The 25,010-nt window shown below is 41.3% G+C and overlaps 1 protein-coding gene across 1 annotated transcript; it reads left to right on the forward strand.

The window, feature by feature from the left end:
• The first annotated feature begins 1,647 nt into the window (after positions 1–1,647).
• cpt1a2b (carnitine palmitoyltransferase 1A2b) lies at positions 1,648–24,982 on the forward strand. Its single transcript, XM_061750333.1, has 19 exons — positions 1,648–1,798; positions 6,328–6,470; positions 7,902–8,041; positions 9,281–9,458; positions 9,957–10,058; positions 10,150–10,287; positions 10,792–10,869; positions 11,243–11,350; positions 11,948–12,035; positions 12,189–12,384; positions 13,008–13,196; positions 14,493–14,598; positions 15,449–15,565; positions 18,849–19,013; positions 20,319–20,447; positions 20,583–20,738; positions 21,654–21,767; positions 21,904–21,996; positions 22,825–24,982. Exons 2-19 carry the CDS (start codon positions 6,330–6,332, stop codon positions 22,933–22,935), a joined length of 2,349 nt encoding a protein of 782 aa, XP_061606317.1. The 5' UTR covers positions 1,648–1,798; positions 6,328–6,329; the 3' UTR covers positions 22,936–24,982.
• The last annotated feature ends 28 nt before the right edge of the window (positions 24,983–25,010 follow it).

The raw sequence follows: 25,010 nt of genomic DNA on the forward strand, positions 1-25,010 counted from the left end.
CCCCTTGTCCTTTCTGTCTGTCCTTTCCACGTCCCTAGAGCCAGCTTCTATAGCCGGGGATCGGATCGCCAAAGGTCCCCGCCTTCGGCCACCGCCCGTAGTAGTAGTAGTAGTAGTAGTATGGGCCATGGCAAGGGGGACCCACGTTATCGTTTCGGGCTGTGCCCGGCCGGGCCCCACGGGTGCCTCGCCTTCGAGCCCCACCTCCAGGGGCACCGCGTCCGGGCAAGGGAAACCTGAGTCCATTTTTTGTCGTCATCATAAGGCGTCTTTGAGCCGTGCTTTGTCTGGTCCCTCACCTAGGACCTGTTTGCCATGGGTGACCCGCCAGGGGGCATAAAGCCCCAGACAACTTCGCTCCTAGGATCATTGGGACACACAAAGCCCTCCACCAGATAAGGTGACGGCTCAAGTATGCTTACTGTATGTTGCATGTCAAGTCTGCACTAAGGACAAGCATTTAATGTGGCTTCAATTACACTCAAATTGAAGTTATCGGTTCATGTTGATGAGGCAATTGTGTAACTTGTGTGGCACGTATTACCAAGTAATGGGTACGGTTAAGCTAATGCTCTTTTTGTACTGTGGATAAGTGATATTCCTGCCACTTGGCAGCTGCTGAAAGTAACCAAAAAGTTACTTGTCATCTAATGTACTTACTTTTGAAATCAAGTAGTCAGTAAAGTAAGTTACTTTAAGCTCAAGTAACTAAGTTACTTTTTCAAGGTAACTGGGGCAACACTGGGTATGACCCATCGCTAGTATTGTGCAGTATGCTGAGGTTCAAATTACAGCAAAGGTTTTTCCCCTTTTTTTTGGGTAAAATGTTTAACTGTAGGACCTGAGAATGCATGAATAGGTGTGTTAAAACAGAATAATTGTCTCTGTGCATGATCAAACCGTACTTACTGTACATTTCCCATTCCTAATTCGCTCTCTTCGAGAAAATGAGTAGGTTGAGGAAAATGTCAAATTCTCATTTTAAATACAGTAACTGTTTACTGTAGATTCATGCAATGTAATTTGTTGTGTCAAAGGCTATATTGGCTTCAACTATTGTCCAGAACATGTTTGTATGTGCCCTTTGGGTGTTCACCACCTCTTGCCCAAGGAGTCATAGGAAACGGACGGAAGGATCGATGGAAGTTGGAACCCAGCTGAGTTCTGCATGAGCTTCTTCACTTCATCTCATGCAAGAAAAGGCCCGTTGTGATTTGTCAATGAGCATCTGTATCTTTTTGCAAAGAGCAGAAAATAAATTGATGTCTCACTCTAATTGAAAAATGAATCATTTTAAAGGGGCAGTCGCTGAAGTGTTATTTGCCTATAGCAATTTAATTGGAGTCAAATTTTAGAGTAATGTCAAGTATATTTCATGTGTCTGTTCCTTTTCCCTCGTAATCCTCTTAATATGTCATTCTTTTTTCATTGAAATAGAAACTCCCTAATTATTGTAATGAATGTCATTCGTCCTAAATATTGTAAAATGTTGACCTGGATGAATAGAAAACGCTTGCGTGTTCTCTACATAATAATCATTCAGTACTGGCGCTCACCGAAAAATCTGACCACAGTATTAAGTGACGAGTAGGTAGTCAGCTTCGCGCAGACGATCTTTGGCCAGTGGCGGTGAAAGCCGAGCTAGGCTAGGCTAGGCTAGGCTAGGCTAGTTTTCACTGAAAGCAGAGCGCTCGCTCGCTCGCTCGCTCGCTTCCATAACCGGCGAGAAGGGAGGAGCACCTACACGAGCTTCTCTGTCGGTCACATTGCCAAGCAAGCGCCTTCCAAGCATTTCCAGGTACATTTCAACTCGCATTGTGTTACTTTTGGAGTGAAGCTTTATTTCAAGAAGCATGTCGTTGTGTTTGTCGCGGGTGGAGTTGTTGCGGAACCCGAATGGAGCGCTTGTGTTTAACTGCTACATTACTTCTCACGCCGCCCCCCCCCCCCCACCCCCCCCCCCCAAAAAAAAAAGAAATACAAAAAATACAAAAAAATGAACGGAAACTCCACGCATTGGCTAAATATGCTCTGGATTGATGTGGTGTTTGTTTGTGGTTGCCGGCTCGGTTTCTATTCACCATTCGCGTCCGGGGATGGAGACCAGCATGGTGCATGTCATTAGTGCCGCTGAACCGGTTAGCGAGAGATGGGCCACATGAAGCAAGTTTCGCCGAGGGGTGTCATGCTTGCGTCATGTAACGACAAGCATGAATTTATGAGCAAGAATCCTTCAAATAGGAAGAAGACCGACAGCTCCCAGTTTGACGCTAGGACGTCGCGCGCGCGCGCACACACACACACACACAATGTTTTGCCGCCCACACATTTTAGGGCTGACTGTTGTCAGAGATTCTTAAAAAAATCCTGAAAATATTTGTAGAGCATTTGTTGCTCACTTGCTATATACATACATGTTCATTTTCCATGCACACAAAGCATCCATTTGAATTCCGTGTCTTCAAAGTAATTGCCCATATCAAGTTAGCAGGTACAAATTGCTGTCAAATATGAAAACGGGGATGTGGAGTCACTTGCTTTTGAGCGATCGCTGATAGCGGATCCGATCCGAGACCTGTGCGATGCAGAGGAGCGATGCCGGAGGTCAACGGTCAAGCGGAAGAATCTCATTCCGTTTGCCGGCAAGGTTTATGTGCTGCTGCTGCTGCTGCTGTGCAAGTCAGCAGTCGATGGATCTGATGAAAAAACGCAAACAACTTCACAGCAAAGCTGCTCTCATATAACTCGTTCTTCGCAGAGGAGCAAGAATATTATGCATGCGAGTATTGTTATATTATCTTTCTGTATATGTTCCTGACCATTTGTCTTTGAATGTTCGTTAATCGTTATTTATTTTTTTCATTAATCTTGCGCAAGCAGATTCGCGAGACCAAGCTATGTGTTTGCTTAAATGTAAAATGTGTCAATTTTGCTTTCAAATTCAACCGGGTGTGTCGGTAAACCGCTTGAGGCAAGCACGTGTCGGGCCTCTTCGGATTCTCGTTTTTGCTTCGTAACGTTCCTACACAAGCGACGTGACTCTGAATTCCTCGGAGGAAGGGTTTATCGAATTCTAAAAATGCTGAGGAACGCTGCCTCGACGCAACCTTTAATCCACCTTCAGCATAAGATACTCCTGACCGACTTTTGCGACCTTTCCGATAGTCATATTTCAAGCAACAGGCCACCGCCGAAGTTTAGGGAAAAGGGGGGGGAAAAAAGGAGTGCATTTTGTAGTCCATCTGCGGAAAATAGTAGCTTCACGCTAGAGACTTGGATCAGCAATACTTGCTGTGGACTGATGACGTTGGTTAGAAAAAGTGGCGTCGACCGTGCTGCCTTTTCTATATATTACTATATTTTGCGTGGATTGAATTTATGGAAAGTCACTGATGGTGTAGTGGTACACTTGCCTGACTTTGGTGCAGGCAGCGTGGGATCAGTTCCCGCTCAGTGACGGTGTGAATGTGAGTGCGAATGGTCGTCCGTGTCTAAATGTACCCTGCGACTGACTGGCGACCAGTTCAGGGTGTGGTCCGCCTTTCGCCCGAAGTCAGCTGGGATAGGCTCCAGTGTCCCGCGACCCTAACCAGGATAAGCGGTGTTGAAAATGGATGGATGGATGGATGAATTTATGGATTGATTAATGGTGTCTCGCAGCAATTGAGGCAAAATTGAGTGTACTCTTTACTGATGAGCGGCCAAGGCGCTTTGGCAGAGGTGCGGTCTCAACTAGTTTGCTTTCCAAAGAAGAAAGGATTTTAAACATTGATTAGTGTAGAACTGATTTAAATGTTCCTGTTGTTTGATTAAGAACATTGCATATCAAACAACTTGTTTTGCTGGATTACATGCAACTTTCTGCCTTTATTGCGAGTATTCACTGTGCGGGTGTTGAACTACACCTCCTGGCCTCTGGATCACGTCAATCACGTCAAGCTCTGACCGTTTTTCTTCTGGTGACCTGATTGGCAGGATTCCAAGATGTTCACGCTTTCCTCCACAATACTCGTTTGGTAGCTTCTCATGTGAGAATGAACCTGTTTTGCAGGGTTTAACGGTGTGCTATTCACGTACTGGATTTTAGTCAGGGTCGAGAAGTATAATAATCTAATTAAAAGAGATGTATGGAAATGTATCATGATATTGCTTTATAAAAAAGCTTGAAAAAATAGATATATGCATCCAAATTATTTATTGGTTAGCACTTCTGCCTCACAGTTCACGGGACCGGGGTTCAAATCCCGGCCCCGCCTGTGTGGAGTTTGCATGTTGTCCCCGTGCCTGCGTGGCTTTTCTCCGGGCACTCCGGTTTCCTCCCACATCCCAAAAGCATGCGTGGGCGGTTGATTGAGGACTCTTAATTGCCCGTAGGTGTGAATGTGAGTGCGAATGGTTGTGCCTTGCGATTGGCTGGCGACCGGTTCAGGGTTTACCCCGCCTCCCGCCCAAAGATATCCGGGAGAGGCTCCAGCACACCTGCGACCCGCGTGAGGATAAGCGGTAAAGAAAATGGATGCATGGAAAAAATATAAAATAGCAAACCTATGCACTTTTGCCCATTAAAAACTGTCAACGGCAGCAACCAAAATGGATTTTCGTGGTCGTAAGACCCTATGAAATGGAAGTGTTTTCACACATGTAATTTGATTTATTTGGGCCGGATCTATTGATACGTTTTGTATATAATACTCTATGTCCCCCGTGTTTGGTTTGTCATTGGCGAAGTGAAAAGAAGATGCTAGCATGCTAAAGCAAAGACATCTGCTAAATTGAATGTCTCATCTATTTGCATGCTGCCAGTAGTTATGTCAGCATCATCATTTTTAAGCGCGGTAGGGAAATACAAATTGAAATAATACCTCCCTTTATCCTGTTAGCTGTCATGCTATTGCTAATGGTGTTATAAGCTACTAGAGCGCATGCGCCACATTGAAGAGGAGAATTGATTTACTCTGGGGTGCAAATTACGTTATTGGCGATGACAACTGGAAATGATAAAAGTACTTCCGGTAATCATTTGATCCCTACAGATGACTACATTTAGACTCTTTGTTTTCAATTCTTTAATGTAACAACAAAAATCTTTTTTTTTTTTACTCCTTATCATCTCAGATGGGTTGCTTTGTTGAATTATAAAATCTCTTCCTTGTTCATTCATCAACACAAGCCCCAAGAGGCTGTGCCTATGACATTCTTTTAAAAATGTTTTTCAGTTGACCTTAAAATCTCACTAACATTTAAAAAAAGCAGAATTTGTATTGTATCTGCTCAGACTTTACTGTTCTTTTATATAACTTGAAAGAACACACAAAAAGCTTCCTAAACTTCCTGACAAACATTGTAACACATTAACAAGCCTGAATGGCCTTCATTCTCTCTCTCTCTTTCTTTTCGACATGCCAGCACATTCGCTCACATAGTTGTGTGTGAATAAATGACACAAAATATTACAAATATGCAGCAATGAATTTCTACAAACGCATGAAAAGACACTGACACACACACACACACACACACAGACACAGACCTAGTAGGGCTGGACAATTGCAGCCAAAATGCTCATCACGATTATTTTGATCAATGTTGTAATACGATTATTAATCACAATTGTGCGTTTTTATTGAACTTTTCGGCAAAAAATATGTAAAAACAAAAAACAAAACCGTGCAAAATGAATCTTTAAAATAAATTGATTATCATCCATCAATCCATGCATTTTCCGTACCGCTCCTCCTCACGAGGGTCGCGGGCGCGCCGGAGCCTATCCCAGCTGTCTTCGGGTGAGAGGCGGGCACACCCTGCTACAGGGTGTGCCCGCATGTTATATAGCCAGCTGAATGAAGTTTAACAATACTTGAGAGATTCCACTGCTAAAAATGACTAAAATTGGAGTTGATAAGAGATGTGGATGGAATGCTGTCACAATCAAGAATATTGGTGCCATCCCAAATCATCTCGCGACCTCTTCGGTGATTCAACCTCTTATTTGATGTTTAGCCAACAGGAAGGTTCTAGGGCTAATTGCACTAAAGTACTACTGTAATGCATATTTCATGATGACAGAAAGACACTGATGGGTGCATCATAATAATAGATGTCCAGACGTGGCACTATGATAAAGTGGGCAGAGGGTGTCATTATTATTATTATTTTTACAGCTTGGTGCTTATAAAGGCTGGCGCCAAAAAAAAAAAAAGAAATGCAATAGAACGTAAGCAAGAAGTGAGCAAAGATGTATTTAAACTAAAAAAATGTAGGTCACAATTGCAAAATTGTACGTGCATGTCGAATTGATTCTATTTTGTGGTGTGTGTGTGTCCACAGCCATGGCAGAGGCTCACCAGGCTGTAGCGTTCCAGTTCACCATTACACCGGAGGGCATTGATCTGCAGCTCTCTTATCAGGCGCTGAACCAGATCTACCTGTCGGGAGTACGATCGTGGAAAAAGCGTGTCAGCCGCATAAGGGTGGGTAACAGAAGGCTTGTGATTTCATGTTTATCTCACCAACATTTCCTGTACGCATCTGCATCTTTTGACCAAGCAGCTTATAAGTTATAATTGTTTAGGCTGCAAACTTCACCAAGTCCATGCAGGGATAGACAGACAGACAGACATACATGCATGCATGCATACAGTAGTGGCTGGGGAGAGGGAAGTCTGGGCTTCCCTGCTTAAACTGCTGCCCCTGTGACCCGACCCCGGACAACCAAAGGAAAACTGACAAATTGACAAAAGAGGAGCTATGGTGGCAAGTCTGCAACCGAAACAAAGATGTTGCAAATTTTTGCAAATTTGGGGTTTGCACATTTCCCCATTGTGGAACTAATAAAGCTTATCTTATCATTGCTTGATTTGACCCAATGCTGCATTAGATTAATAGCAACATAAAAAGGAATCTTGTTCGGTTATGTTTATTCCAATGAAAATCTTTTTAGAAAATTGGGAGATTTTGAATGCACTCTTTTTTTTCTCTCTCTCTCTCTCTCTTTCTTACTACATTGCCAAGGTATTGGTACTCTGTATCAGCAGATGCCCAAAATCACGTGACTCAGACTCTGGTGCAAAAAAAGGTGATCGGGACATGACTAATACTGTACATTCATCACTTCCCTACACACTTTTAGAGAACTGTCATCTGAAAGACACTTAGCACAAGTATGTCTCATAAACAGATGTGTTTTTAAATGTTAATTTTGAAAAATAAATTGTCTTTGTTAAACTTTTACATGTACAATATATCATGTGGCTCCTCCCTGGGTGAGGCTATTTGATAGATATGACAAGCGCAGTTTAATTTTTATTCTTGGTGGATGTATGGGAGAGTCATTTGTGTGCAAAGAAGTAAAATACAGGAAAGCCTTGCAGGCCAAGGTTTATTTAGCTGGCCTAATGTTAGAGTAACCCAATGAGTATTCTCCACCATACATGGCAAATGTTTACATTTGGTTGTCCTGGTATGTGATGGAAGGATCCGGTTTCCCTAACAGACGCATGCCTGCTGATACATTTGCTGTCTTTAATGTATTAAAGTCCTTCCAATATTTGAAAAAACTCCACAAATCAAAGATGGGCTTTTAGTAAGAAAACAGTTTCAACTGAAATACTAGAGATCGGAGAATAATAGCAGTGTTTCTACTCTTTCTAATACTACTTTTAGCCATGCAAAATATTAGGGACAGCTCCCAGTATGATGCAGTGCCGGTTTAGAGTAAAATCACAGAAATAAAGATTGTTGTATCAATACCAGACAGGGTCGATCGAAATAAAACGCTCTTTATAAAGGGCAGAATTGATTGGTCGTGTTTTCCTAATGTTTTGAGTATGTTTATCCATTTAGCAATTTTGCATTCCCCACAGGAATGACCTTTTTTTGTTTTTTGTTTTTGTTTACTGTAGAACCGGGTGATCAAGGGTATGTACCCTGCCAGTCCTTCATCCTGGCTGTTTGTCGTCATTGCGATCCTGGCCACAATGTACATGCGCTCTGATCCTAGCATGGGGCTCATTGCCAAGATACAGCAACACCTTCCCCTCAGGTAGATGCACAGAGATGAAGAGGATCTGAAAGTCTTTGTTTTGACTTTTTTAGTTTGTTCTCAAATCTTTTTTTCCACCAAGCATCTTGTTTCTGCAAATTCTCTGATAGTGGCCTTTTAAATATGAAATGAAAACGTAATAATGTCACATTTGCCAATGTATAACTTTGTGATCATGTTCCAGTCATTCGTGTCAGTATGACACACATTACATATGACACACCATGTTGTCATTTCTTGAATCCACGTATAAAAAATGGAAGTCGCTAAACCACAAACACTGAAGTTCTCTGCACATCTGACTGATGAGTCACAAGTGAGCTATGTGGGTGTGTTGCCAACATGCGAACTCTGACCTACATCCCAAATTGCCTCTTGACTGACTGCCACTCAGTGTTACTGACTCAATGTTTGCATTCTGGTCAGTCACACGCACGCACGCAGACAGACAGACACGCACACACAGACAAACACACACAAGCAGTAAACACGCACACAAACAATACACGTACACGTCCCGTTCTATTTTTGATAGCATCCATGAGGAAATTACTTCACCGCCCAAATATCACTACCGTCACCATCATAAGCAGACAAAGAGTACGCTGACTTTGTTTCAATCTGCAGCCTTATTGTTTATAATCCCTTCATGCAGTTATATTAATTATTGCAGCAGTAGGCTTGATTTAACACTGTGCATTTAGAACCTGTCTGCTACTAAGAAAAATGTTATACAGTATGTGATATGAAGATACTTTCAAAAGATGCCGGCATACATACAGCACAATGATGCATTGGTTAGCAACAGTTCAGATTAACCCACTGTTTTACCAACTTTAACAGTTACATGTTACAATGGATATTTTTCTGTAGGCTAATTATTTAAATAAATTCCATGTAAATAAAACAATGACATTTGCGGCATGTACTGGACGCTCCATGTAGACCTCAACTATACAATCTAAGGGCTGCCGCACACCGCGCAATCCGGGCAAACCTGACTTGGACTGACCACCGCAAAAAAAAAATGACAGTTGGCGACTCAACCCCCACCTACCTGCGCACTGCACGGGAGCTTCAAGAAAATGGATGGATGAATGTTTTTTTACATGTTCACCATTCTTTTCCTCTACTTGGAAACAAATGAAAGTATTTTGTGTTGATTGTTCAAGGTCCGATTAATATGACTCAATGACATGCCTTGTGGTTTAAATCTCCCTCTCACGCCTTTCCATCCAGCCTCCATGTTTCTCTCAGCGCTCAGGGCCAGACAATGCTTTCCGCGCTGGTCTTCAGCACGCTGCTGTGGCTGTCCCTCATCCTCGCTCTCAGGTTCTGCCTCAAGCTGCTTCTCTCCTACCACCAGTGGATGTTCGAGCAGCATGGTCGAGTTTCCAACACCACTAAGATCTGGGTGGTAAGCCATCACAGCGACCCACGATGGCAACTGTGCAGGGCTTAGATGTCTGTGCCGTTTTCCCCAACGTTAGGGATAATCCATGAGTAATTGATGAAGCCCCCCCGAAAAGGTTCATAATTGCCTAAAGATGGTAGCAAAGCACCACTTTTGTCTAAATGAGCCTTGCGAGTTCGTTCACTGACTGAGCTTTAACTCAATTTACTGATATCTCAAAGTTTAAGTGAGTGGGATGCAGGGTGGATGTTTGTGGCGCTCTCTGCCACCATCTAATGGCAGCACGCATGTAGTTACTCATACCTCAAAGTTTGGTTCACAGCACAAAGCAAAAAGTTGACGCTTGGAACTCATAAGTTGGTGCACTCGTCAAGTTTATAGTTTGTATGTGTTTGGCTCCCTGTTAAAAATCTAGCACCATATATGCTAAAAATTATTAACCTGATTAAGTGTGGTAACGTTTTAATGCCAGATATTTCAAACTTTATCTTTTTCCCCCAGACTCTATTGAGGCTCTTATCTAGCAGGAAGCCTCTCCTTTACAGCTATCAAACATCGCTACCTCATCTGCCTGTTCCTGCCATAAAGGACACCCTGAGCAGGGTGCGTAACACATCTTCAATCATAGTCCCATGATTGTTTGGTATGGTAGGACAACGTAAACTGTTAACATAATTCTGTTTCTCTGTGTCAGTACTTGGAGTCAGCACGCCCTCTGTTGTCAGAGTGTGAGTACAAACGGATGACAAAATTGGCTTCTGACTTTGAATGTAACCTTGGAAATCGACTCCAACGCTACTTAAAACTTAAAGCTCTCTGGGCGACTAACTATGTAAGTAACTAGCCAAACTATCACCCAAAAAAAAAAGAAAAGAAAAGCATCACACTTGCTACTGTTGATTTGCATTTGACATTAATTTGTTCATCAACTCAATATGTGTGTTTGAAAATGATTCATTATTTACTGTAAGTAGTATTCATTTCATTGAAATAAAAAATGCTCGTATACCACAATTTGTCATCCATCACAGCACTGCACCAGTTCTGTTGTCACTTAAAAAATAGTGTAGCCATTATTTATTGTCTGGAAGCGCTAATATTTCAAACTGCTGTGGGGGGGGGGGGAAGCATACAAGTATGTGTGCCAATGTATGGATGGCAGTCTCTTGATTGTATTGTGTTGACCTACAAGTTCAATATAGTAATCAAGCTATGCCATCCATTCACTTGAATGAAGAAGCTTGTTATTTGTCTTTACAGCTCAATTGTGTTTATGTTTTAGTTTAACTACAAGGAAAATATCAAATCAAACTTGAATTGACTGTGTTCCTTTCAGGTGAGTGACTGGTGGGAGGAATACATTTACCTCCGGAGCAGAGGCCCCATAATGGTCAACAGCAACTACTACGGCATGGTAACCTGCTGCCTTTTTTTATTCCTTCCAATTCTTTCTATATGTACAATATTTGTGATGGCATCTTTCCTTCATGTCAGCACTTGTTGATTTTTCTTGTGTACTGTCTGAAAGAATGGATAACTAATATACAGCAAATCTGCCATAAAAATTTAACTCAGTAAAAAAAAAAAAAAAAAAAAGCAAATAGTCACATTTGTATTTGTTCCCCTTCCCACAATGTATACCTAGCAGCATCCCAAATGTTGCATGTCAAAATTAATACCCAAGTGTGTGTGTGTCCTTGTTTCTTCTTTCATTTCCTCACGGGGTATGATAAATCATTTTCAGTTGTGGTCTACAAGTTTCCCAACTTTGTGGGTGTACTTTACAGGACTTCCTGTATGTGACCCCGACTTGTGTGCAAGCTGCGAGGGCAGGCAACACAATTACCGCCATGCTCCTCTACCGCCGCAAGGTCAACCGGGAGGAACTCAAACCGGTATGTAGAAGTTGTGTTTCAGCAAATGTATGTAATTGAATGTGTGCGTGCATGTAGGTGAAGGGTCACAGATTTGTATTTGATGTCACGTCATTTTTGAGGTCCAGAGATTTTTAATTTAATTGTTTTAGTTTGTGGTGCTCTAACCAATTGAGGCAGCACGGTAAACGACTGGTGAGTGCATCCGCCACACCGTTTAGACGTCGTGGGTTCAAATCCAGGCTCCGGCCTTCCTTTGTGGATTTTGCATGTTCTCCCTGTGGCTGTGTGGATTTTTTCCGGGTACTCCAGTTTCCGCTCACATTCTAAAAATATGCCTACATTAAATTGTCTTTCGGTGTGAGTGTAAATGGTTGTTGTTTAGATTGGCTGGCGACCAGTTCAGGGTGTAACCTGCCTCTCGCCCAAAGTTAGCTGGGATAGGCTCCAGCTCGCTCCCATGACCCGTCAGGAGGCGAAGCAGTATAGAGAATGGATCAAGGAAACAATTAATGTTGAGAAACATTCGAAGGCAAAATGTTTGTGTTCGAAAACATAAAGATAATTGAAATAATTAGCTAATAAACGTTCCCATTTCTTTCTGTCTCTTTGAATTAGAGCCGTGTTCCAGGTACTGTTATCCCTCTGTGTGCCGCCCAGACTGAGAGGATGTTCAACACAACACGCACTCCGGGAGTTGAGACTGGTAACGCACACACGCACACAATTTCTGCAAGTGCGTTCTCCATGTTATATAGCCAGCATTTGTTTGAGCAGACCGAATTAGCAGTAAAGTGGATTATATACGCGAACCCTGAAGATTGTGTTTTAACTACAATAATCCCCTTCCCCTCCACAGATGTTCTACAACACTGGCTGGACAGTGAGTTTATTACTGTGTACCACAAGGGACGCTATTTCCGCTTGTGGGTGTACCAGGCCGGCCGCCTGCTCTCTCCCAGAGAGATTGAGTACCAGATTCAGAAGATCCTGGATAACCCGTCACCCCCACAGCCTGGAGAAGACAAACTCGGAGCACTCACTGCTGGGGACAGGTAGATAGCCTGGAACGCGGTTGCAAACCGTTGAAGTTCTCGGGCTCCTAAGGCTGAGTTTACATTGCAGTCCAAGTACCCAATATCCGATGGTTTTATTTACATGTACAGTTCCAGTAAGACATATCTATATTCTACATGCTGCAGCTATTGAATATTTTAGTATTCGAGTATGCTACCAAAAAAATGTATCAAATAATGGAGTATTCGAATAAACTCTATTTTTGCTTGGTTAAAGAGCAATTGAATACACGAGACAAATTAAGCCATTTCACTTGATGAATGACAAATTGGTTTTCTTTTTTTTTTAGCTCATCACCTGTTTTCTTAAATCCACATTGAGCTGCAAACTCTCGCCTTGATGACATAAGTCGTTGAGCTTCACAATTAAATAAGCGGATCACAGAGGCAGAGAAAAGTTTACAATATTTTTTTTGTACGTGAAATACTCAAGTACTCGTGGCAGTCTTATTACTTGGAAGCCCAAGTTGCATTTAAACATGCTAATCACTGTCTGCAAATATGGTCCTTATTTAATGAGCTCCAAGCATTCATATATACGCTTATATGTTGTTTGAAAGTCACCAGCATTTCTGTCTTCATGTGCTCCAATCTATTCTCAGGATACCTTGGTGTCAGATGAGAAAGCAGTACTTCAGCAGCGGCATCAACAAGCGATCGCTAGATGTCATCGAGAAAGCAGCCTTCTTTGTGACCTTGGATGATGAGGAGCAAGGCATGAGGGGAAATGACCCAGCAGGAAACTTGGACCGCTATGCCAAGTCGCTGCTCCATGGCAAATGTTATGACAGGTGAGGACAAAACTGAAAAAATGGATGCCAACAATTAATAATCATCAGCAACACTTCTTTTGACGTCTTGTGCCATGAAAGTGAATTTTTTTTTCTCTTGGGTAAATAAATATATAAGGCTCTCTTTGGAATAACTGTACAAATAGTTTTTCGAGTTACACGCCATCGCTTGGGCGATTATTATTTTTTGGGGTGTTGTTAGCCAAAATTTTACGTGCGAGCAATCTTCAGATATGCCGCTGCTCGACTGAAGTGGAAAAAAAGTAGTTGTAGATTCATGATCAGCTGTTTACACAATTACAAAATCCTGTCATACTTTGGGGAGTTTTTCTCCCTGTTGAAATGATCCTCTTACTGTTGTTTATTGTGTTAATCACCGTCACATTTAACATATATAATCTAAGATGGCGCCTAACCGTGTGGTCACCTCGGTTACGTGCTGTCCAGTACTGTTTGTTGAGACCACTGCTATACCACGCTAAATGACGCATACCGTGCTATCCCCCGCGCAGCTCTGGGCTCATCTGATCACTGCTTAATTGACTTAAGTGCGAAGCCTACAGTGAAAACAGTGAAGAAGTGGACCTATGAAGCAAAGTTAGCACTTCAAGACTGTTTAGACTGCACCGATTGGAATGTCTTTGAAACTTCAACTGGTAGCCTGGACACTGTTACATCCTATATCAGTTTCTGTAAAGATGTGTGTGTACCAAAAAAGACATTTCGCACGTTCAATAACAAAATAGCTGTGGTTCACTGCCAAACTTAAGCAACTTCGCCGGGCTAAAACGGGACGCCTAACAAAGTGGAGATAGAGTCCTGTATAATTGTGCTAGAAACCAGCTCACTAAAGAAATTAACGTCGCAAAGAGAAATTATGCAGAAAAGCTAGAAAACCAGTTGACCGCTAACAACTCTTAAGTCAGTCTGGTGTGGATTACAATCGCTAACCAACTACAAGCGACCCCCCCCCCCCCCTGAGCAGAGAACAATAAAGGACTAGCTGACGACTTGAACACCTTCTACTGCAGATTTGAAAAGGACACTTTCACGTGGCTGTCTGTTGTTGTACTAGAGCGGCTCCAACTACCGGAGACAAATTACTTGTGTGTTTTAGACATACTTTGCAAATAAAGATCGATTCTGATTCCGGTATATACCTCCCTTCCACAGCACCCCCAGTGACACCATTCGCAAGCCTAATCATGTCAAAGTTATGTGTGTGAAGGTGTCTCTCTCTCTCTCTCTCTCTCTCTCTCTCTCTCTCTCTCTCTCTCTCTTTCTTTCAATTCCTAGGTGGTATGATAAATCATTTTCAGTTGTGATCTACAAGAATGGGAAGAACGGACTGAACGCTGAGCACTCTTGGGCTGATGCACCAACTGTGGCTCACCTTTGGGAGGTGTGTGCATTCCATACACTGTCAAACAAAAGGCTGAACACTGATTGTTGGTTGTGTTAAAGAAATACATTCATTTAAATGTAGGTTTACTGTCACTCAAAGGCTAAACTTGTGTGGAAAGAAGTAAAGCAAATTTCAAGCTAGGATAATTGGAAGATGGATGGATGGATGCGGTTTATCGCCACAGCCCTCTAAGCCCTAAAACACCGCCATGGTTTCATCTACTGCTGCCAAAACAATTGAAAGGGACAAAGGTTCCACCTACTGGAAGCTGTTTAGTACAAAAGCCTCGCCAGAATCAATATGTACGCGATTCTGCAAGTAGCTATGATGATCTTTCATTTCATGCCTAACAGTAACAGAGGCGGGACAGAGACTACTACTCTAATGAGGTGTGAGATTACCCTGTTGTGGGCGACTCATTCATCACGCATACAGTATGTACATCTCAACAAATTAGAATATGGGAGAAAAGTCCAAATATTTCAGTACTCAAACATTATATAGATTGATTAAACACTTTTCAGTGGGCTAATTCCTCACTAATTTCTGCATTAAAAATCATTTTTATCTTGATTGTTTGTTGCGTAATTTTTTGGTTTATATAGATGGGGAATTTGGGGTTTTTGCTTGCAATCAGCTATAATCATCCAAATTATACATGTATATTAAAACAAATCTCGAAATATTTCACTCTGAGTGTGCGTGCGTCTTTTTTAATTCAACTACCTAACTAAATTAAGCTTTGAACACTCTTCTTATCTATTGAGATGGACCGGCAAAATGGACTAACCCTTATAGGTGAACCTAATTACACCTTCTCTAAATGTTTGAATATCCCTCTTTTCAGTACACACTAGCCACTGATGCTTTCCATCTGGGATACACTGAGGATGGACACTGTAAGGGTGAAGTGGACCACTCATTGCCAACCCCCCAGAGGCTTATCTGGGACATCTCACCAGAGGTATTAGAGTTATTACTGTCATACATGCAAATCGCCTTTCTGTGAAATTCGCCGTTTTGAACTCATAGGCCATTTACATGAATCGTATAGCTCCAATGAGTTTTTTCTTTTCTTCTGTCGTCAGAGGCTGTTTCGTACTCCAAGAACGCTGGCAGCTAGCGGTAACGGTGCTGTTACTCCGTTACAATGATCTAAATGTCGCTCGCTGCTTTTATTTATCAACTATTTCGTACGCGAGACTACAAGTTCGACTTCTGCATTGGGCGCTGTTTGCGCCATCTAATTTAAGCGCTAGTGACATTTAAGTGTAGTTCACCAATCAAACGACAAAAGAAAGTCACATGACCTCACACGACGTCTTCTATTAGGCTTCCTGGGCATGGGTATTAACACTAGATAAGCCAGCCCTGCTCATCGTCGTGCCTACGTGGCCGCCATCTTGGAAAGGTCGTCCTTACCATGAAGGCAACGGCGCTCTACTCTTGTTTACATTTAGACGAACAAAAACAACAGCTTGCGTGTATTGTAGTATTTGTCTGGCACTGTCTGCCCAAACGTGGATATTTCAGCTCACTTATAACTTGAGAAAACACTGTGCAGTAAATTGCAAATGTTTTTTTTATTTTAATTGTTTGTGCTATTTACTCAATACTTGAATAATCATTTCACTGTGTACTTTTTACTCTTATTCAAGTTTTTTTTTGGAGGACTACTTTCTACTTGAGTCACATTATTGTCAAGTAATCTTACTTGTTTACAATATTTGGCTACTCTACCCACCTTTGGAGCGGACGTCTTCTGTTGCTACTCTTACGTTTAAGCAACATTTTTGCTCATCAGATGAGCCAGTGTCGTATTCGTTGCGCTGGTCTTTTGTATTTTAGCGTTGAGGTGCTGCGGGTCGTGGCCCTGGTTGTGGTCCCAGCGGAACCGCGAAGCACACGTAACATCGGCGACGAGTTGATCCGCTAGTACATCTTGTATTAATTAGGAAACGCGCCTACAATTATCTAATTAGTTTACGGATGTTAATTTTAAACGTATTAAGCGACGGAGCAATGTTAGGGATTATGTCACAACACAGAATGAACTAACTTCAAATTCAGAAATGGCCAATACAAATATTTTCCTGGAGGATGCATTTGGGATTAGCCTTTGAAGTTGGAAATAGTGACAAATAAAGTGAAACAAACTGATTTTAGTCAAATATTTTCCAAAATGAGAATGCTTAGCGATGAGGATCCTATTCATGTGGCACAGCTTGAAGTAGGCATCAGGTGTAGGTGTAGGTGTAGGTGGAGATGGGCCTGACTCAAGTTGGAGGGCAAAACAAAAAAGCAAAGAACTCGAGCAGTTACTTGAGCGGTGTAAATAAATGTTTTTCTGCGTGATGAAAATTTGTTGATGTTGCCTTATTGTACTCTTCAGTCTTCCAGTTTGCTTAATTTATGTTCAAATAAAAAAAATAATAATAATCTCTGCGGGGGCCCGGGTGATGCCGCCAGACAATGTTTTTTCATTTTTATTTATTTATTTATTTTTTTGGGGGTGGGGGGGTGTCACCTTTTCCATGCCTTCGGTGTTGGCATGTGTGTACTGTAGTATTACTCTTTGTATTGTGTAACATTCTGCCTCGGCTCATATCTTTCAATCCCACTCACCACTCATGTCTCGACAGAAACCACCACCAAAAGTACACTTGTAATCATATCATACATACCTGAATCAGAATGTTGTCATTCCATTCAAGTTGCTTCAAGTTGTTTTTAGTATAAATACATTGTTATACAGAGTTCGTAGGCGTGTCACTGTCCTAAATTTCTTAAATTCGCTTACTGGTATAAAGGTTCACACACATTGTGCTGGTGTTGCTCTGTTTCAGGGATCAAAAGGAAACGTGGGCTTGATGATTAGCGGGCCAAACCGAAAGTGAATGTTCCTGTTCTGAGCTCATTAGTACAACAAAGCAATAGTATAGAAAAACAATTTCCTCCGTCCTCCTCCTAAGGCAGGGATGTCAAACTCATTTTTGGCACAGGTCACATCGTAGTTATAGTTTCCCTCAATTGCCATTATGACTGTGAAACCACACTGAGTAAAAGTAAATTCCTCTCATATTATTACAAATTGGATAACTATTTTAGAAATCAGAAGCTAATGAAAACCGTTCAACTGTTATCAGAATCAGAATCAGAATCATCTTTATTTGCCAAGTATGTCCAAAACACACAAGGAATTTGTCTCCGGTAGTTGGAGCCGCTCTAGTACAACAGACAGTCAATTTACAGAACACTTTGGAGACATAAAGACATTGACAAAAAACAACAACAAACAACAATTGTGCAAAAAGATGCAGAGTCCTCTAGCACTTCGAGCAGTTCGAATGGCTAATATCGCAATTATTTTATTATTTTGACGCTGGGTTCTAAGGAAAACTTGGGAGCACAGTTGAAGAAAAAAAACAAGGTCATCTGATTATCTGGCAGCGCATGCATTATTGTGGAACTTTCAACAATTTAATCATAATCATACAAACCCATCCGATCAAGCAATTTACGGTGGATATAAAGTCTACACACCCCTGTCCAAATGCCAGATTTCTGTGAAAGACCAAGATAAATCATTTCAAGTACTTTTTTTCCACCATTATTCTGACCTATAACCTGTATGACTAAAAGACATTCTTTTGAGAAGGAAGTAAAAATGAACACCTGAGATAATATGGTTGCACAAGTCTGCACGCCCTCTTAGAACTGTTGATGTGGCTGTGTTCAGAATTGACCAATCGCATTCTAACTCGTTAAATGGGAGTCGGCACACACTTGTCGCCATTTAAAGTGCCGCTGATTTGGGGTTAACCCAAATAAAGTTCAGATGTTCTAGCTGGCTTTCCCTGACATTTTTAGTTTTTTCTTTCTCGAAGAAACTTAAAGGTTTTGTGCTAAGACTGACAGCTGTTGAAACTGTTCATAATTCCCTCCACCTTGTCTAAGGCCCCAGAACTAGCAGAAGAAAATATGGCCCCAAAGCATGATGCTGCCACCACCGTGATTCACTGTAGGTATGCTGTTCTTTTGGTGGTGAGGAGTATTGTTTGGTCCAACCGTACCTTTTGGAGTTGTGGTAGGTTGGTTTCATCCGCCTATAACAAAATCTAACAAAGGTGGGAAAAAGTGTTGAGCAAGGCAAAATCTCAGAGGATAAATAATGTGCTGTCATAAACTTTAGTCATGCCAATGTACGCGCTTTGTTCAAATCGCTCTTCTCTCTCTCTGACTTGGAGGTTCAAGCTCAAGTATGCAGCTCCCTTGCTGTTGCCCAGGCTTTGGCTGACGATGTGGACTGCCATGTCTTCCCCTTCAGAGACTTTGGAAAAGGCCAAATTAAGAAGCTTCGCGTCAGCCCTGACGCATTCATTCAGATCGCATTACAGTTGGCCAACTACAGGGTGAGACACGCGACACATTTATTTGGTCTAATGGGTTTTGGAACTTTGGTGTTTATCTAAAAGCAATTAAAGCAAATGCATGTTCTCCGCGTGCCTGCGTGGCTTTTCTCCGGGCACTCCGCTTTCCTCCCACATCCCAAAAACATGCATGAATTGGAGACTCTAAATTGCCCGTAGGCATGACTGTGAGTGCGAATGGTTATTTGTTTGTATGTGCCCTGCGATTGGCTGGCAACCAGTTCAGGCTGTACCCCGCCTCCTGCCCGACGACAACTGGGATAGGCTGCGGCACGCCCGCGACCCGCGTGAGGATAAGCGGCTCAGAAAATGGATGGATGGACTTTTGTACTCTTGTCTTTACTGTTATGCAAAAAGTGTATTTCAGTGGTCCACTACAATTTGCTCTGTCAATAAGGATTGCCTTTGCTACGAATGCTTAAAATTTGAAATCGTCATCAATAACATTTTGAAAACAGGACTATAAGCATGGCTGTTCCTGCATGCGAGACGTTTACCCATATAAAACCAAGGCGGCATAAAAGCTTTTTTTCCCCACAGCTGTCTTTATCGTTACTGATAAAATTATATGAAAATGATCCATATAATCGAATTTGTACAAGGGTTGCACATGGGCTAAGGAAGAAGTAATTTTGTTGCAGTTCCGGTTAGGCTTTACAGGATCAGGATTTTTGGGGACGATCACTGAGTTTAACAAAAAAGATCACCGATCCGATCACAAGATGGAGCAACGTGTCTCTTTAAAGGACTTGTTCATTTACCGTATATACTTGTGTACTGTATATTGAGTATCTTCAAAAGTATTCTCTATTCAGGTCAAACCAACATGACAACAGGACAGAAATAATGGGTGCTAACTTATTGTCATTAAATGACTTCACACACACCAAAACTTTAGAGCATGATTTGACAGAACGCCGGCATGTTTACGTACAACCGTTAGCGCTAGCACTAGCTTGCTAGGCTACATAACGTTTTGTTGGCTGCTTGCGAGCCGTATCGTATTAAAAGTGCGTGAACATACCTCAAGCAGTCCTCTCCCGAGCACCGGTGACCACCGCCACACATTTTCCCCCATTTTGTTCTTATAATACACACGGCGCCATGGTAACGAGTGTATCCGGTCGCGTTTGAGTTGACAAGCTAAAGCTCAGTGATCGTGAAAGACTGGATGAGGTGGTATCCGAATACAAGATTTTATTGCAGTAGTCTTTTTTTAATAACTTTATTGGCGGTAAAGATGGCGATCAAAAAGTAATCTTTCTTTCATTTCCTTCCATTCATCAGGATCGTGGCGGTTTCTGTCTGACTTATGAGGCGTCGATGACCCGCCTCTTCAGGGAAGGACGGACGGAGACTGTGCGATCGTGCTCCAATGAAAGCAGTGCCTTTGTCAAAGCGTTGGAGAGTGGAGAGGTAGGTCTCGAATCTTTGTTTGCTTTGTCTTTAAAGTAAAACAGCACATTATATTTGTAACTCAAAAGTGTATTCCCTTTGTTTTCTTATGATTTTATTGTGGCACTAGAGTGAAGTGTGCTTTTGTCTGAACAGACCGCAGAACAATGTCGGCGCCTCTTTAGACTGGCTTCAGAGAGACACCAGAATCTTTATCGACTGGCGATGACTGGAGCAGGAATTGACAGACACCTCTTCTGCCTATACGTTGTCTCGAAATATTTGGGCGTGGAGTCACCATTCCTCAAAGAGGTAAGTTCTGGTTCAGCTAGAAAGTAGCCAGCAAGAGGGTCAGTGTGGACATCTACACTTGCCTTCAGAAAATACTGTCCGTCGGTGTCCCAACGCTTTTGGAGGGGAGTGTACAGGTTTCCCTGCGTAGATGGTCTGTAGAGATAGCAGTGCTCACAAACATACTGAAGCCCAACATATTTAAGGTTTGGCGTTCGCCAATTCGAAGAATGTTTTAGGAACCTATTCTCCTATCTACTTGCTCGTTTTGTGCTTAGGCCAAAGCATTAAAAACATGAATTTGGCGCCATCTTGTAGAATTTTGGTGGTGTTGTTAGATTTAATTCATTGATTGTGGTTTGGTTTTTTTTTGGTATTTTTAAAAAATTTTTGGGTCTGGATTTCAGATGTCCTGTTTTGTTGGCAGTTCTTCAATTCACCTCATGCAAGGGAAAAGTGAAAGTGAAAGTTTGTTTTTGCTTCTCTGCTGATGTCGCTACTAGTACCCCATGTAGTCTACTTTGCTATTTGAAGTGATTTCCCAACATTCATTATTGTGTGTTTGTGCCAAATGCAAGTTTCACGACTTTTACAGTTCATGTAAAGTACTCGTGTGCATATTTGTTTGCCCATGTGTGATCTCATGTCAGTTTGTGCTATTGCTTTATGCTAGCTAATACTATTGATGAGCCTCACGTGAGAGTGGTTTGTTTGCATTGAATGATGTAACTACTGAATACATTCGTTCATGGACCGTGGGCTTGTAATTGTGTACAAGCTTAGGTGCATGGTGTTGATGCTTTCCGATCATCTCTGTTTTAAGTGCTTTGCCTCCATTTCGTGGCATCTACACACATCAATTATTCCTGGTTTTCCCTAACTTCACTGTCATTCACTGTTTTTACTTCACAATGTGTCTCTCGTCTGACGTTTCAGGTTTTGTCTGAGCCTTGGCGCCTCTCCACCAGTCAGACACCAGTCCAGCAAATGGAGCTTTTCGACTTGAAGAACCACCCTGAATTTGTATCGCTAGGCGGAGGGTTCGGACCTGTGAGCATCGCATATTTTGTCTATTCTAGCAGGAACATTATACTGTATATACACAGAGACTGGCTGCGCTGTGAATGCAAATAATCTTAATTGTGCACACACCTGCACACCTCACGTTTCTCTGCGGTCACTTCAGGTTGCTGATGATGGTTACGGCGTTTCTTACATCGTCGTGGGTGAAGATATGATCAACTTCCATGTGTCGTGCAAATACTCCTGCAATGAGACTGTACGTAAAATATGTCACATTTTTTTAGAACACAATGTTCCATGCAGACGGACACTATGACAAAATGTGTTTTGTATTACATCCCCCATCATCACAACTCATGGATGACGGTGGCTCTGTTTTGGGATGTTTGAGCAGCAGTGGGCAAAGTATGGCCCGCAGCCCTCATACGGTCCGCCACATTTTTTTAGTCGGGCCCACCAAGTATTTACATTGTCTAGAGTCCTGTAATATTTGCTGCGTTGAATTGGTCATTCTTTTTCTAAAAAAATTGTTAATTCAAATGTTTTATATATATATATATATATATTTGTCTTATTAAATAATTGAGTTGTATGTAAATAACATGTAAAATATTAAAACTATTTTACATCAAAAGGTTTTTATTTAAATTATTAAATGTATTTCATTACTTATAAATAGTGAAATAAAAGAATTAGAATGATTTTTTTTTCCCAGGTAAAACAAACTTTTACATATTTTACATGTGCATATGTTTTGTTTTTATTCGACTCATCACATTTAATAATTGGTTAATTAAAATGAAAAATAGTCAAACTGCAATTTTTTATGTATTTTTCCCCCTCACATTGGTTAAATGTAAATACATTTATTTAAAGAAGATTTTTTTTTTTTTTTAATGTACATGTTGCATATTCAATTTCACGTTCCGCTGCGTTTTAGTTTTTGCTGAACTAGTTGTTGTGGTTGGGCAGCCTGAATATTTTGAGTCTGCAGCACCACACAAGGCATGCTAGGCAGTTTAATCAGAAGTGTTATTAATGTCTGAATGCGGATCTGACTAATCATTTCCTGTTTCTATTTCAGGAGTCCCATAGGTTTGGAGCTCAGATAAACAAAGCTCTCCAGGACATTATGAGTGTTCTCTCTGCTGACTCCAAAGCCACAGCTGAGTCTCAGCCTAAGAAGAGCCTCTGAATACAGTCAAGCGTGTATGAATATTGCACTCACAAACACAGAGTGAAGATTCTATTATATTCAAAGTGAAAGTGGAAATAGTAAGATGAAGCATTTAGTTCCTACCTATGTCAATCATTGCTGCATTACATTTGACACATCTCTTTAACTGGATCTTATTGCACAATCTAGATTGTGCAGATGTACCTAATGTTGTGGTTGGTGACTGTTTTCTCTGTGATGTAAGAAATAGGACACTTGTGTCTTTAAAAGGGAAATGGAAGAAGAGAAGTTGAAATTGAAGCGCATTTAAATCTGAGTGTCTGGTGCTTACTTGAATTTGATAGCTGTGAGTTTTAACGACTGTCGCCTTTTTTAGTGCATAACTGTTTGGATGTTCTCATTTCCTGTTCAAGCTGAATAGTCTGTATGAGTTTGAATTTGTAGTGGAGTGCAGTGAATACAAAGTAAAAGTAGTCTGTGATTATATTTGGAGGATGTGGTTCAGGCTGTCTGAGGATTTGCAGGAAACCACAGATATGAAATGACATCAAGCCAGATATGAAAAGTCAGTGCATCTTCCTTTGAGGCTTTTTCCGTGCCACGCAACAGTCTTTCAATCGTAACGGCCTGCAAATTTGAGTTAAAGGACTGGTTGAATGCAACCATATTAACAGCAAACAAATGAAAGGTGGATTGAAGTACAGATTTTCTTTTATTGTATGTGTTTGGTCAATTTTAGATGAAGTAGAGACTGTGTTTTACTTACCGGTGTATATATATATTTAAGTCATTATAAGGCTATGTTTGGTTAAGCCTCAGTCGGGCTTCACTGCTGTTGCATGAAACGCCTCCAATGTTGAAAATGGTCGGCCTTGTCATTGATTTCACTAATACCATACTTATTTCATAAGTCGCTAAATTAAGCTTTACTATAGCCATCAAGCTCACATGGGCACACTTTGGCATGTGACACCCCAATTTGTGTTTACACTGAGGGTGTGTCAGCAGTACAATTATGAGCTTTGTAAATAGCGTGACATCATAACAGCGCAGCATGACGCACGTAACTTCTTCGTCTTTGACTGCGCTATATTATTGATGGGAACCAAACCAAGAATCAAATGAAAAACTAATAAACTGCAAAGTGAGACAGCGGCTCATGATTCACTGTCAGCCAGTCAATAGCTGTGTGTCTTTGTGCAAAGAAAAACAACCTCGTCAATGAAAATAAACACCTGGTTAAATGCCCACAGGCACCATCAAAGAAAATAATCTGCTGGATGTTTGGGGCGTATTTGTTGTGTTCATGTTTACAACGCAACTTTTCAGAGTATAAAGTGCATTGCAAACGTTCAGCATAAAATTGGTGAAAAGGGCTTCAAAATAAGTGCACTTACTGCTCAACTGCATGGAGGAAGATTGTAATAAAACAGTTTATTATGATATTGCATCTGCTCATGGAAATGTCTGACAGTTTGGTACTGTTAGCATTTGTGAGGATTTACTTGTACTTTACGCGGGTATGTCATCTCAAGACCATACACATCTCTGTATCTACAGGCCTAAATCACATTTGCCTTCAAAAAAGTTGTTTTTCCAAACTGAGACATTCCTTCATCAAGAATGATGAAGAGGATACGTGCACAGTCTTTTAGGCTCGTGGAACAAGGTTCCTGATCGTTCCAATCAAAAGTCATGTCACATCACAACAATTACCCTTTACTACTGGTTTTTACTTGAAAACAAATTTTACATCATTGACTTTAACTTTCTGGCATAGCCGTCCTGGAATTGTGTGCATTTAACAGTTACAAATTAACTACAGGGTTAACCGTTTACTATTTTGGATAAATATTGTTGATTTCTGTGTCAGGGGTTTCTTTCACTGGTCTTTTTTTCATGTATCTGTTGAATTTTGGCTTTAAATAATTGAATGTTCCACGTGTAGGGATTTTTTAATTTGTCACTTTTTTCATGTTATTTAAACGTCGACTGTTGACTGTGTGACTTATGCTTTTTAACATATGGTGATGGAATGTTGCCTGAAATAAAAAATAATCCCTGACCTTGCTGTAATTTTTTTTGCATTTGCA

The sequence above is a fragment of the Phyllopteryx taeniolatus genome, chromosome 16 (genome assembly GCF_024500385.1).
Source record: "Phyllopteryx taeniolatus isolate TA_2022b chromosome 16, UOR_Ptae_1.2, whole genome shotgun sequence".
NCBI lineage: Eukaryota > Metazoa > Chordata > Actinopteri > Syngnathiformes > Syngnathidae > Phyllopteryx > Phyllopteryx taeniolatus.